Here is a 13,902-nt window from a genome sequence, read left to right on the forward strand (position 1 = left end):
TGGCAAACCATTAATCCGCAACATATAGACATAACCTAATAAACTAAAACTCATAGAAATTAATATTCTGAATCTTTTAAACTAACTAAAATCCACAAATTAGTTTAAAATACTAGACGTACTTGTGTCAACCCTCCCTTGTCGACGACCTTGATTAGTTGATCTTAATCGGGTAGGTTAAGAGTACAGGTGATTTGAATATTATTAACATACTTTTACCGTAAAACATTAAAACAACGAGTGAATGGATAATTTAACTTAAACTACTCAACGTAACTCATGTACAATTCTTTATGCACACATGCACTTCAGCCCCTTTCACATTCACAAATTCATGAGATGAATTACAAGATTTGATTTTTCTACCAAATTAGAAGAGTTTGTATTTTGTTGGATTCATGATGTTTGCGCAAAATTGATTGCTGATATGTACCATTCTACTTTAAAGCAGTAAGTGCGGTTAATTCATACATCTACTATGCTTGTTATGAGTTGATTTATGTTAAGGACGTTATGCAAATTCAAACCATAAACTTTTGGTTTAATAACTCGCTTTAAAATATATATGAGCCGGCATCTCTCTTTCTCCATATTCCATATGATAACAAGTGTTGTTTCAAGGAGACGTGTTCACTTATTCCTAGACCTTAATTTAACACCAAATTCTAAATATGTCATAAATAAACGATGGAAGAACTTATGAGTTATGAATTGGGACTATCTGCAGCCGTTGCAAACAATAAATTACCATAAACTATTTAATCTAGTAATAATTTTTTAAAAAAGTTATTCTAGCTATTGATTATAAAAGTTGAAGACCTATAATTGTGCATAAGAAAGCGGTTATATATGCAGTGGCGGAGCTTGACCAAAATATATAGGAGGGCCAAAAAGTTTTTTTTTTTGAACTAGCTATAGCAAGAAGATAAGATAATGCTAGCAGCTTCATCCTAAAATCTTACCATGCACACCATCCAGTGGAAAAAAAAAAGACCCAATACCCCTTTTTAACCAATGACCGTAGCTTTCAAAGGCCAAGACAATACACCTTCTCAATTTACCAAAACTAATCTATCAAAATTGCAAGGAAGCTATATGCCAAGCACCACCAACATACTTTGGGAAACTTGCCCAATTTTAATAGAGTATCATCAATAAAAAAACTTTATAAAAATAGAAAAATTCTTAAAAATTAGCTATAAAGAAGTTTTAGAGACATAGAGCTGCACCTGCACATTAAAATGAGGTTAGAGCAAGAAAATTGAAATAAAAATGCTTTGATTTAGAGTTAAGAGTTGTTGTATAATTTATACTAACAAAAGTTGGGAATAAGAGAAACTTTGCCATGAGACATCCACTATGAGACATCCTCTTCAGTCTTCAACTTCTTTGCTAGGACAAAATTTTGGAAAGAAAAATAATAAAGGGTGTCTAAGAAGCTTTGGAATTAATAAAAGGTACAGATGTTTACTGACATACACAGCCACCTACCTATGCATATATGTAGTCATGATTTTTCATAACATATGATATTATTATTATTATAATAATATTTCTTAGTAGTACTAGTAAAAAATTTAAAAACAATAGGAGAGCTCAGGGCTCCTCTAGTCCCTTAAATGCTCCGCCACTGTATATATGAAGAGGATACAAATGGAGAGTGATCTTGTTTTATACATGAAGCCGAATAGCACATGTTGATGGTGCATGTTTTGCTGAAAATTGCATGTTTTTCTGTTCTGTTTTATTTTTTCCTTTTTTTTGTTTATGGGTTTGAAGTACCCATTGTACTTCCTATTAATGCATTAATTCCTTTGCTGATAAAAAAAAAACGTTATACTATCATGGAGCATGTATGCAAATAATGGTGATGTCTTTAGTGGCTAAGCACATGTGAAATAGGTGTCATCTCATGGGTATGATGTTGTGGGAAGTGTCCCAAATTTCCATGTTATTATGTGTGTTCATAATTCATCTAAAAAAAAAACAATTAAAAAATTATGAAAACATAGACAAAGAAAGAAGATAGTTTTTATTTTTATTTTTTATTTATCATAGAAAGAAGATAGATTGGTGATTGATCCTTCATCTTTGTGATAAAAGTGCATTGCAATGTGAACATTCATTTGACAAAAAAATACATGTAAAGTTGTAAACAACCAAACTCCATGCATCCTTATTCACAATCACAACAAAAAAATCTCCATGCATTCTTATAAAATTTGAAAAATTAAATTTAAAATAAATAGTAAAATGGTTGTCAAAAAGCCTCTGAAATGCCCCAAAAACCGTACATCTTGAGGCCTAATTTGTCAAACTCACAATCACACCATTCTAGCTTAATCTTTATCCCATAGGTCAAACTATTTTTTTTGTTTACTATCATTTTTCTAGATTTTTCGCCGTGTATTTGTGAGAGTAATTGCTCATCCCACAGTCGGTGAACTAAAGAGGAGGTTGATCAATAAGTTTTTCTATCGATAAGAGTTGAAACTTGAGAGTAGAATTATCCATCATTTATTAAAAGATGAAATGTTAAGCTATATGGAACAGCTGAGCTGACTTATCATCAGTGTATCATTTTTCCATTTTACCACATGGGAGTAATTTAAATTTCTACCAAATATTTTAAACCCACACACCGACTACATTCTGCAAGGCCACATGACATTGTTTGTTCCTTTCGCATCAGAATCATCTCCAGGGCCACTTCAAAATCCAAAAAACAAAACAACTTAATTGCAAATTTGCAATTTACAATATTTTTAATTGAACCACTGTCAATTTCAGGGTTCTTGATACCTTCCCTTTTCCTCCTCCTTCTTAATATAAAGAGCCTCGAGCTCCTCAGTTCCCAATCCCACTACTCTCTCTCTCACTCCTTTTGAAGCTTCTCTCTCTTTTCCGCAGGGATTCCCTCCTAATTTTCTGGGGATTATCCGAAGTTTCCGCTGCAGAAAGAAACTCATCGGCATTGCCATTTTCCTCTCACTCTCAAAGGGAATTCCTGTTTCACTCACCACATTCAACATTTTAGAGCATTTTCCCCTGTTTGTTTCCATGGAAAAACTCATTTGCATGTTCCCTTTGATTCTTCTTCTGTGTTCCCCTTTTGCTTTCGCTGGCCATGACTACGGTCAAGCTCTTAGCAAGAGCATTCTCTTCTACGAAGCTCAGAGATCTGGTGTTCTTCCCTCTCATCAGAGAGTCACTTGGAGATCCCATTCTGGTCTTCAAGACGGAAAAGCAAGCGGGGTAACTTCACCTTTCTTCATCAGAATTAAGTCTTTTCATATCCCCACCACAAATGTTTCAACATTTCTCATTTCACAAATATTAATGTTTGAAATTTGCAGGTGGATCTTGTCGGTGGGTACTATGATGCAGGGGACAATGTCAAGTTTGGGTTACCCATGGCATTCACCGTTACAATGTTGTCTTGGAGCATCATTGAATACGGCAAACAAATGTCTTCTAGTGGTGAGCTTGGTCACGCCATGGAAGCTGTGAAATGGGGTACTGATTACTTCATCAAAGCTCATCCTGAACCCAATGTTCTCTACGGAGAGGTACCTAACCTTATCCCCTGTTTTACTCTGTTTTTTGCTCTGTTTTGAACTTTTTCTTTCTACTCCCTCCGTTCCTAATTTTTTTTTTTTTAACTTTTGTCCTAAATTCCAAAACTTTTGTTATTTTACAAATTCAATGCATTTTTTCTCAATTTATTCCATATATACCCTCATTTAATATTATACCTCTCACCTACCACCTCTTATTTTCACCAATCAAAATCATAACAAATTTCTTAACTAATAACTATAATTCTCTCTCTTCACTATAAGGGAACATTAAATAGGGGTGTTTATGTCAATAAATATATCAATGATTGCACTCTTAAACAATGTGCATAACCTTAAACAACAAAAGATCATGAACGGAGGGAGTATTACACAACCTTTTTTAATTATAGTACTTTATTTGTAGATTTGTGGCTTTTCGTTTTTCAAAGTTGAAGTTGAATTTTTGATTTTGATGTTGTTGGGTAATTTTTTTAAGAATAAAGAATGTTGTTGATGTGTGGTTTTTGACTTCAGGTAGGAGACGGGAACACTGACCATTACTGTTGGCAAAGGCCAGAGGACATGACTACAGACCGCCGCGCTTACAGGATCGATCCAAGTAATCCCGGGTCGGATCTCGCCGGAGAAACTGCCGCCGCCATGGCCGCCGCGTCCATTGTTTTCCGCCACTCTAACCCTTCATATTCTAGCGTACTCCTCCGCCATGCTTACCAGGTTTCATTTACACTCCTCAACTCTGTTTTTTTCATTAATTTATTTATCGTACATTATTTTTTTATTTGTTAATGAAGTGTGAGCTATGAACAAATATGAGTAGTAATTTTGAGCTGCGCATGTTAGCAAAGTGGTTGAAGTTAGGAGTTTTTTTTTTTTTTTTTGAATTTGAAGTTAGGAGTTAGTTACACTTTTATTGCTCTTTTGTGTGGGGACCGTATGGACATTATGCACTATTTGTGTGAAAACTTTACATTAACATAAGAATAAAAACATAAAACATTATCCTTTTATCCTAGTAGTAGATAGGATATAAGTGATCCATTTAACCGCATATGATTTTATTTTTCAATAATATTAAAAATACATACCCATTATTACCCTGACACTCCCTATTATTTGGTATCTCAACAATTTTGGGACCCAGAAATATACGCTTTGTAAACTTCTTATTGCCACTTTTTCATTTGTCTCCTTGTCTTTTACTAGTGAGCAAGTGTTCACTCAATATTTTTTTCATAACAACTAAACAAGTGTGAATAGCTTATTTTTTTAATTGCCTAATGACTGTGGGCCAAAAATAAAATTGGTTTTTATATCACAAAGAAAAACCGGTCACGTCTTTCATGGTTTACGAAGGAGCACTTTTACTTTTTTTATCACGGCAGACTATTTCAACGGTCGAGATTGATCTCTGGCATGGAACCAGATCCTGACCCTTGATTATACCCTGTCACGTGGGTCAAGTGTCGGTGGTAACGGACCCTCCATTTTCCATTTGGGGTGAAAATCACACACTCTCTCCGTTGTTTGGTGTGTATTATTCAGTTTACGAGCATGGTGGGTCGCGTTTCATCAATGTGAGTCGGTTGCAGTTACACTGGACCACCACATTTTCCACAGTCACCGCCATTACCTTTTTCTTTACTACTATTTGACTCCTTTCTCGACCCTCTTCCTCTTTCTGTCACTGTTCCTGATAGGTGAATAACATGTTGCATTTAATTCTTCATTTATTAGAGTTGGTAGAAGAGTGATGAAGTAAAGTAGTAGTAAATAATAGTTCCAGATCTGTAATTAATTGAGCTTAGTGTTAATTAATTTTTGTTTGATGAATTTTTTCAGTTGTTTGATTTTGCGGACAAATATAGAGGCAAATATGACAGCAGCATTACAGTGGCTCAAAAGTACTACAGATCCATCAGTGGTTACAATGTAAGCTTTTTTCATTTAGCAGCAGAAGAATTTGCCATGTGAAACAATTAATGGTACACGTGAAGTGGTTGATTGAATATTAATTGAGTGTCGGTGATTGTACTTACAGGATGAATTGCTCTGGGCTGCTGCGTGGTTGTACCAAGCATCTAACAATCAATACTACCTTGATTACCTTGGTAGAAATGGTGACTCCATGGGTGGAACTGGTTGGGGCATGACTGAGTTTAGTTGGGATGTCAAATATGCTGGAGTTCAGACTCTTGTTGCCAAGGTAGTAATATATCACTTATTTTCAATTATAATCACATTTTAATAGTAAATGAAATGAAAAATAGGTACCATTTTCCTGATCCACCAATGAAATGTTGCGCGATTAGAAACTTACATAGATACTTTTTAATTGACATGACAAAATTTTATTGGTGGGGTGACGAGTAAATGAGACAATTTGGGGAGAAAAGATACTAATCCATTAGTAGGTGTATATCATTAGTGGCTAAGAAATATTGTTTTTCTTCATTGCAGTTCCTTATGCAAGGCAGAGCTGGCCTTCATGCACCGGTATTTGAGAGATATCAGCAGAAGGCTGAGAATTTCATGTGTTCGTGCCTTGGAAAGGCTAATAAAAATGTTCAGAAGACTCCCGGTGGCCTCATTTTCCGCCAGAGATGGAACAACTTGCAGTTTGTCACCAGTGCCTCATTCTTGGCCACTGTCTACTCTGACTACCTTACTTCTTCTGGTGGACACTTGAGATGTGCTGCTGGCAATGTTCGTCCTGTTGAGCTTCTCTCCTTTGCCAAGTCTCAGGTAATTAACTTCATATCTGAGACTCCAAATTCACTGTCATACATTTAGGGTGCGTTTGGATAAACAACTTATTTATGGCAGTAAGCGTTACTCATAAGCTAAATGGATAAACTTATTGAAATAAGCTTATCGTAGGTATACGCTTATCCATAAGCTAATATCTAAGCAGTGTTCAATAAGCTATTTAAGTGAACTTCGTTGTTACTTGTTCCAATCATTAAAGCAGGTTTCTCAATACTTTCATTGTCCAATCTTCAGGTGGACTACATTCTTGGGGACAACCCTAGAGCTACAAGTTACATGGTGGGCTATGGAAGCAACTTCCCTCAGAGAACTCACCACCGAGGTTCATCCATTGTTTCCATCAAGGTTGACCGTTCATTTGTCACCTGCCGCGGTGGTTATGCTACTTGGTATAGTAGCAAAAGGAGCGATCCTAATGTCCTTACCGGTGCTATTGTTGGCGGTCCTGATGCATATGATGACTTTGCTGATGAAAGAAATAACTATGAGCAAACAGAGCCAGCAACCTACAACAATGCTCCTCTAATAGGTACTCTAGCACGACTAAGTGGAGGTCATTCCGGGTATAACCAGCTCCTTCCAGGTATTGTCATTGTTATCCTTACTTTCTTCCACTTTCCTCCTAAAAATCTTCTAGCATCAGTGAAGTAATCAGCTATAATTTCTTCTTCCTTACAGTTGTTGTTCAAGCTCCTAAGCCTGCTGTTACCAAGCATCAAACATTTCCCACTCCCAAGACAACTCCATCTCCAGGTATGGCTAGTCCCTTCACTTGCACATTGTATATGGTTTACATAATAATACCTTAAAAACTAAAACCAAGTGCATGTTTGGAATTTAACTGAGGAATTTGTCTTTCAGCTTCATGGTCAGGCCCAGTTTCCATTGAACACAAAATGACCGCCTCATGGGTTGCCAATGGAAAGACTTACTACAGATACTCAGCAGTGGTGACTAACAAATCCACCAAGAACCTCCAGTCTCTCAACCTTTCAATTTCCAAGCTTTATGGCCCGATCTGGGGACTCACGAAGTTCGGTGATTCATACACATTCCCTTCATGGATCAGTTCATTATCAGCTGGTAAAAGCCTTGAATTTGTCTACATCCATGCTGCTAATTCTCCAGCAGATGTCTCAGTCGCCAAGTACTTATTGGCCTGAGAATGATCAAGTTGGTTTAACCGTTTAAGTCACGAGGGAACGGTCCACTGGTGTGTGTAAGACTGTGTAGCCATACAAAATGTGCAGTGCGAGAGGTTATTTTATCTTCCTTTTCCATTTCTGGTGTCAAATCTTCTTCTGCTCTTGTGTATTTTGCATTTCATTAGGTTAGATAAAAATAGGTAGATTATATAAGATGGAAGGACCGGGGCGGAAGGGAGTGAAGAGACAAGAAGGGAGTGCTCATCCTCTTTCTTCTCCAGTTTACAACTTATATACAGTGTGTGATACAAGACAGACAGTGACAGCAATTGCTGAGAGGTTTAAAAAAATGAACTTCTCAATATTTCAGAGAAGAGTCATCACTTGTATTTTTCAACAGCTTTGGATGTCTTTTCTGTGTGGTAATGTTGTAAGCTTTGCAGCATTTTGTACTCTGCAAATACCAGTTTGTGCTATATAGTATTATGTTTTCGTGCAATTTTGGAATCATTTCAAGTTTACGATTGCTGATTCAATGGTTGAAAACTTACCTGAATATGTGAGATACAATAAAAGGCTGATACGTGAACCTAAATTCGAACAATATCTAATTATCTATATTCTAGTGTAAAGGGAAATGTTTTTTTTTCCTGGTCCAAATCTAAAGGGTAATGTTAGATGGAATGCAAGAACCAAAGTCCCATTCTCACAGCCCCCTAAAATGTGTCCAAAAATACTTGGGCTATGACTATGAGCCTATGAAAATGTTTTAATCACTCATTCCATCAATAGAAGGTCTTGTTGCTCCTTTGAATTAGCCAACGTTCGCCTTTTTAAGGCTCGGTGTCTTATAGGGACTTGTGGGCTGGTATGACCGATTGAGGTCATGGGCTCAAGCTTAGGTCGTGAAGATTCAAGTCTATGGTGGAATGATGGATTACTCTTTCGCGTGACAAATCTATCAGGTTTCTCTCATAAAACAATATATTTTCAAAAACAATTGATCCGTCCTTGATGAATTTCTATACTCATTCATCCAAATCCTTTAATAAAATGAACATGCTATATTATGTGTTTATGATCATGACGGGTCGAGGAATGGTAAAATCTTCCTAAAAATGGTCTAAAATTCAGGGGTTAGATTACATAGCATTATTGTTACTCTTTTGTTCTTAATAGAATCAAATTAGAAACCCAGTTACATTATGACTTATGAGCCCTAATTTTGTTGATTTCAATTTTGACTAAATTGGACTTTCTTGATCATAAAATACTTGTAATTCCATCTCTATTCTGCATTAGAGAAGCCATGCTATTCACTTTGAACTTCAATTTATCTTAAGTGGGAAAAAAGCTTACACGTGACTCCAAATTAGAGGCTACAAAATTATGTTTTTGGCCGTGCTATTTGGAACGAAAGAGTTATCACACAAAAAGTAATGTTACAATTTATCTTAATCTTAAGTTAGTATGAAAAATCATACAATGATGAGATGCAAATAAGAAATTACAACCAATTAAAACCAGTTAATAATGTAGAACGAAAATCATTTAGTGTGGTGAAGAATTTTCAATTTTCCTTATATTTATAGCTAAATAAAATTAGTTGGTTCTATTGCCAAAGGGCTGAAGCAGAAAATGTTTTAGGAAATTTCCCTGGTTTATTTTTCTCCCTCAGAAGCTCTTTCCTTGGGTCCGAAGATTCGTTAGAAGCATTTATTTATGTGGATAGGTTATTCGCACTGAAGAAAGAAGCTCCCTCCTTCCGAAACTGAAGCGGTGAATTCAGACGCGATTCGAACCAAATCAAAGTCAAAGTCAAAGTCAAACTCAAACAGTAGCATATCATCTTCATCTTAATTTGACAGAGATCAGAACAAGAGAGAGATTAGGGTTTGAAGGTGGAAGATGATGAACAGCGAAAGCGGATTGATTAAGCTCTGCATCGATGCGGCGTGTGACAGCAAAGAAAGCATCGACAGATGGCGCCTACAGAAACGCTCTCTCGATCGCTTGCCTTCTCCTCTCGCCGACGCTCTCATCCGCCGCCTCCTCAGTCGCACTCTCCTCCGCCCCTCCCTCCTCCAGTAACTAACTAACTAACTAACTTCTCACTCTTCCTCTGTTCCCCTCTGCCTTTTCCCTGTTTCTGAATGTGTATTCCTCTCCTTCAATTCTATGTTAGGGTTTTCAAACGCAGTGCCGAAGAGGTTGATCTGAGAGGCGAAAACCATGTCGATGCACAGTGGATGGCATATTTAGGAGCATTTCGCTACCTGCGCTACTTGAACGTTGCCGATTGCCATCGAATCACCAATTCAGCTCTTTGGCCTCTCACAGGTGAAAACACTGCACTCATTCTATACAACAATTGTTAATTTCTTCCTGCTATTGCTTTCAATTTTACCAGATTAGTGTGAAATTCTGATGCTTATTATTGAATTGGTTATTGTAGGAATGACTAGCTTGAAGGAGTTGGATCTCTCTAGATGCTCCAAGGTTGATGATGGTGCAATTGACCATATTCTTTCAATTCCTAATTTGGAGAAGTTGCACATTTCAGAAACAAGTGTGACTGCCAAAGGGGTCAAGCTTCTCGCCTCTCTTGGGAACTTGTCTCATCTTGATTTGGGAGGCTTGCCTGTGGATGACATCACATTAACTTCGTTACAGGTGTTTACCTTTTCCTTTGATTTGACACTAGGGTTAGCAAGTAAGTGATAATCAATCTTGCGCCAACCAATGACTTAATCGATTTAGTTAAAAATTATCACATAAAGTACTATTTTCCATATAGTTGTATAATTTCTTAGAAACTTGTAATGCAAGTTGAACATTATAATTAGGCGCAGTTCAACAGTCCTGGAGAGTATTTGAGTGAAGATGATCCATCTCTTGACCTAGGTTCCACTTTATCATCTATGTGGCTGACTGCTAGCATAGGAAAGCAATGTCTCCTTAAATGAGTAGATAGAATCTTAGGTGGAGAATCACCCATCATCCTTGTTTGTAACCCCATTAATTTAGCCGCATGTTATGCTGTTTGATACCTAATGTGGACTTTTGCGCACAGACCGGCTAAAATGACCTTGACTTGTGTACCTAGTTATTAACCACAATAAGCTGTAACTCAGGTCATGTCACCTGAACAGGACATATCCTTACAACGTTGTTCGCTACACCACTGACTTTTATTTCTAAGTAGGACTTATGTGAAGATCACTGGCCATGTTCTGCATCTAAACTTAAAATAACATCTTGTCAAATTCAGTATTTGTTGCTTTCTTTCATTGCTAGTTAGTTATGGTTTCATATTTAACTGGGTTGGGTTTAGCACTGTTTTCCAAGTTGTCGGACTCTAACATAGTTTTGAGCAATCTATTTCACAGCATGCGCATTGAGAGACACATTTCTCAAGTGACTGGCTTGAATTCACTATTAGACATTCTTGTATTTTTTCAGTTACGGTCCAATGCATTGCAATTTCTCAAGTTATAGGAATGTTGATATCTTTTTAATGTTCTTTATTCTCTCCTTTTAAACACCTCTTCTTAGGTGCTGAAGAAGCTACAATATATTGATCTCTGGGGTAGTGAAATATCAAATGAAGGTGCTGTTGTTCTTAATCTATTTCCGAGGTTAACCCATCTAAATCTTGCTTGGACGAATGTGACAAAATTGCCTAATTTATCATCTCTTGAGTTCCTGAACATGAGTAATTGTACTATCGACTCTATACTTCAAGATGGCAAATCTCCGTTGGCAAAGCTTATTCTCTCTGGGACTACATTCCTGAATGAAGCTGAAGCCTTATTACATATAAATACAAATTTTCTGTCCTATCTGGATGTAGCCCACTCTGGCCTTCACAGATTCTTCTTCTTAAGTAAAATGAAAGTAATAGAACATCTTAATCTCAGCTCGTGTATGAGCGATGATTCAGTTGAGATGGTCGCATGCATTGGTGGAAACTTGAAAAGTCTGAATCTGAGTTGTACTGCAGTCAGCTCTGCTGGACTAGGGGTTTTAGCTGGACATGTGCCCAATCTTGAAATTCTGTCTCTCTCTCAGACACCAGTGGATGATACTGCCATCCCATTTATAGGCATGATGCCTTCATTGAAGGTGGTTGACCTGAGCAAGACAAACATTACAGGTATTTCATTACTTACATAGTTATTACTATTCTGATGCATAAATTCATGAGGAGTACCTGCAGTTGCTGATATAGGTACTCATCTACTCAAAGTTCACTGTTTCTGCATCCATTAGTTGGGCCTTTCTTATGCTAGATCACTTGAAAACCTGTCTGTATGTGACAATTTTTCCTTTTGCATTTCTTTCCTTTTATTCAGGAAGAACAAGACATCTGTGCTTATGAACATTCTCATAAGATGCTTAAGATTCCTCCTCCTTCTGTTTCTAATTTTTTAAAATTTAACATTGATTTGTATGCAGATCTAGTTGATTTTGAAACCCTACTTAATTTTCCCGATTAAGAAATCTTATCTGTAATTAAACCAACTATTCAAATTTTCCTGTATGTCTTGCATGTATATGTATAGGGATAACAGCTCATTTGTGATTTGCCTGTTGTGTCTTGGTCTTTAGTTACCTTGTGGAATCAAGTGATTTTGTTGGATGTTTGCACAATAAATTTAAATACCTGTTTTCAGTCCTAAAAATCATGAAATATAGATTAATAAGAGGGTGTCTCACTGGTGAATGACAATCATTCATTCCATATCAAATTTTAGTTCTTTGACTTATTTGGTTCATAGTCTATATTCTAAGTGAGCTCTTGTGTGAAGGTGCGTGTTAGAAATATATCATAAATATGTCCTTCACCCAACAGCTTAAGCTTTTGGGATAATTGGTTCAGGACAGTTTCTAATTTCTCATCTTAGTCAATGACTTAAATAGCTGGTCACTTTATTTCTAACATTCGATTACAGATTTATTGACTAAGCATTTAATTGAAGTGCATTATTTCAATTTAACTAGTAAGTCATATTCTTATGCATTTGGGGTTCAAAACGTCTAAATGCTAATTTCATCAACTATCTCTTGTTTTGTTTGTACCTCTCCCTTTGTTGCTTGTAGTTTTAGTACTTCTTTAACCTTCCTATCTGTACTTTGGCCTCAGGTTTTTTGCCCCAGGGGGACAGGGACATCTCATTCTCTCTGACGGCTCTACAGGACCTTAAACAATTAGAAAGCTTGAATATGGAAGGCACACCAGTTGGGGGCTCAGCTTTGTACCCTTTATCAAGTTTCCAAGAGCTGAGATGCTTATCTCTTGAAAGTGCTTCACTCGCAGACATCACACTTTTCTATATATCATCAATTCCTAAGTTGACAAATCTTAGTATCTTGGATGCACTATTGACAAATTATGGGCTTGATATGTTTGAGGCTCCTGAAACTCTGAAATTGCTGGATATCAGAGGTTGTTGGCTCTTAACTAAAGACACTATATTGTCATTCTGCAGAAATTATCCACAAATTGAAGTAAGGCATGAACTTCTTACTCTGCCTCCTTTCGAGGAAAATGCACTTCATTATTCCTCTCCATCTCAATCAACTTCAAGGACTCAGCAATCTGCCAAGAAGAAAGAGCATTCCTCTCCGTCTCAATTAACTTCAAGGACTATGCAAGCATCTAAGACGAAAGAGGGAATATCCATATCTCCGTGTTTTATAGGTAATTGCCAATCACCTTTCTATCTTTAAATTGCTAGTTTTTTTTGTTTCATCTAATTTTATTTTTTCATTTATTTTGACATAGATCAAAGGTTGAAGTATAGCAGAGATGAGTTACTCGCATTGCAATTTTCATCTTTACCTTTTGCATCCAGTAGTGAGAGTGACAATTCAATTTTTGAGAAGCAATTGGATTGAATGGAGCAATCTCTTTCCATATTCTCATTGTTTCTTTTCTTGTTTATTTCCTGATTATCATTGGTTATGCAATATTCTGTCGAGTAACCATGTAAGTGTCTCAATTGGTGAGGTTGGCTACATGGATCACTTAATATCATAATTTCCTGTCATGCTTTAAGTTCAGAGTTGGACCAATTACCTCTGGTGTGTGTTTGGTTTCCAGTTTCGTTAATGTACAAGGGCGGCTTTTATCCAATCCTTCCCTTTACGTCCTTGAACTTTTTTGCATTAGAATGTTGCAGAACGCAGTTAGCCTCCTCTCCAACGTGTATCTAAACACGCCCTTATTCCTCTCTTAATTGTTTGATTTATGATTTTTCTTGTTTTCTATCTAATTCTAACTATTGAAGTGATCTGGTTCTTGTAAAATAAGAACATATTACTTTAATTTGATTTTATTTGAATTCAGATAATATTTACTCATACGGTAGAATGATATTATTTCTACTTATCCTGGATATATGTGC

At 36.5% G+C, this 13,902-nt stretch overlaps 2 protein-coding genes across 2 annotated transcripts; both read left to right on the forward strand.

Annotated features, from left to right (window-relative positions):
- Positions 1 to 2,849: 2,849 nt before the first annotated feature.
- Positions 2,850 to 7,991, forward strand: LOC130710493 (endoglucanase 6). The gene is made up of 9 exons (XM_057559780.1): positions 2,850 to 3,255; positions 3,357 to 3,569; positions 4,095 to 4,295; positions 5,421 to 5,510; positions 5,620 to 5,784; positions 6,039 to 6,323; positions 6,582 to 6,930; positions 7,026 to 7,100; positions 7,209 to 7,991. The coding sequence occupies exons 1-9, from the start codon at positions 3,061 to 3,063 to the stop codon at positions 7,508 to 7,510; spliced, it is 1,875 nt and encodes a 624-aa protein (XP_057415763.1). The 5' UTR covers positions 2,850 to 3,060; the 3' UTR covers positions 7,511 to 7,991.
- A 1,117-nt stretch (positions 7,992 to 9,108) lies between these two features.
- On the forward strand, positions 9,109 to 13,858 carry LOC130710494 (receptor-like protein EIX1). Its single transcript, XM_057559781.1, has 6 exons — positions 9,109 to 9,579; positions 9,678 to 9,832; positions 9,948 to 10,165; positions 11,048 to 11,648; positions 12,639 to 13,196; positions 13,281 to 13,858. The coding sequence occupies exons 1-6, from the start codon at positions 9,401 to 9,403 to the stop codon at positions 13,391 to 13,393; spliced, it is 1,824 nt and encodes a 607-aa protein (XP_057415764.1). The 5' UTR covers positions 9,109 to 9,400; the 3' UTR covers positions 13,394 to 13,858.
- Positions 13,859 to 13,902: the final 44 nt, after the last annotated feature.

The sequence above is a fragment of the Lotus japonicus genome, chromosome 4 (genome assembly GCF_012489685.1).
Source record: "Lotus japonicus ecotype B-129 chromosome 4, LjGifu_v1.2".
NCBI classification, from domain to species: domain Eukaryota; kingdom Viridiplantae; phylum Streptophyta; class Magnoliopsida; order Fabales; family Fabaceae; genus Lotus; species Lotus japonicus.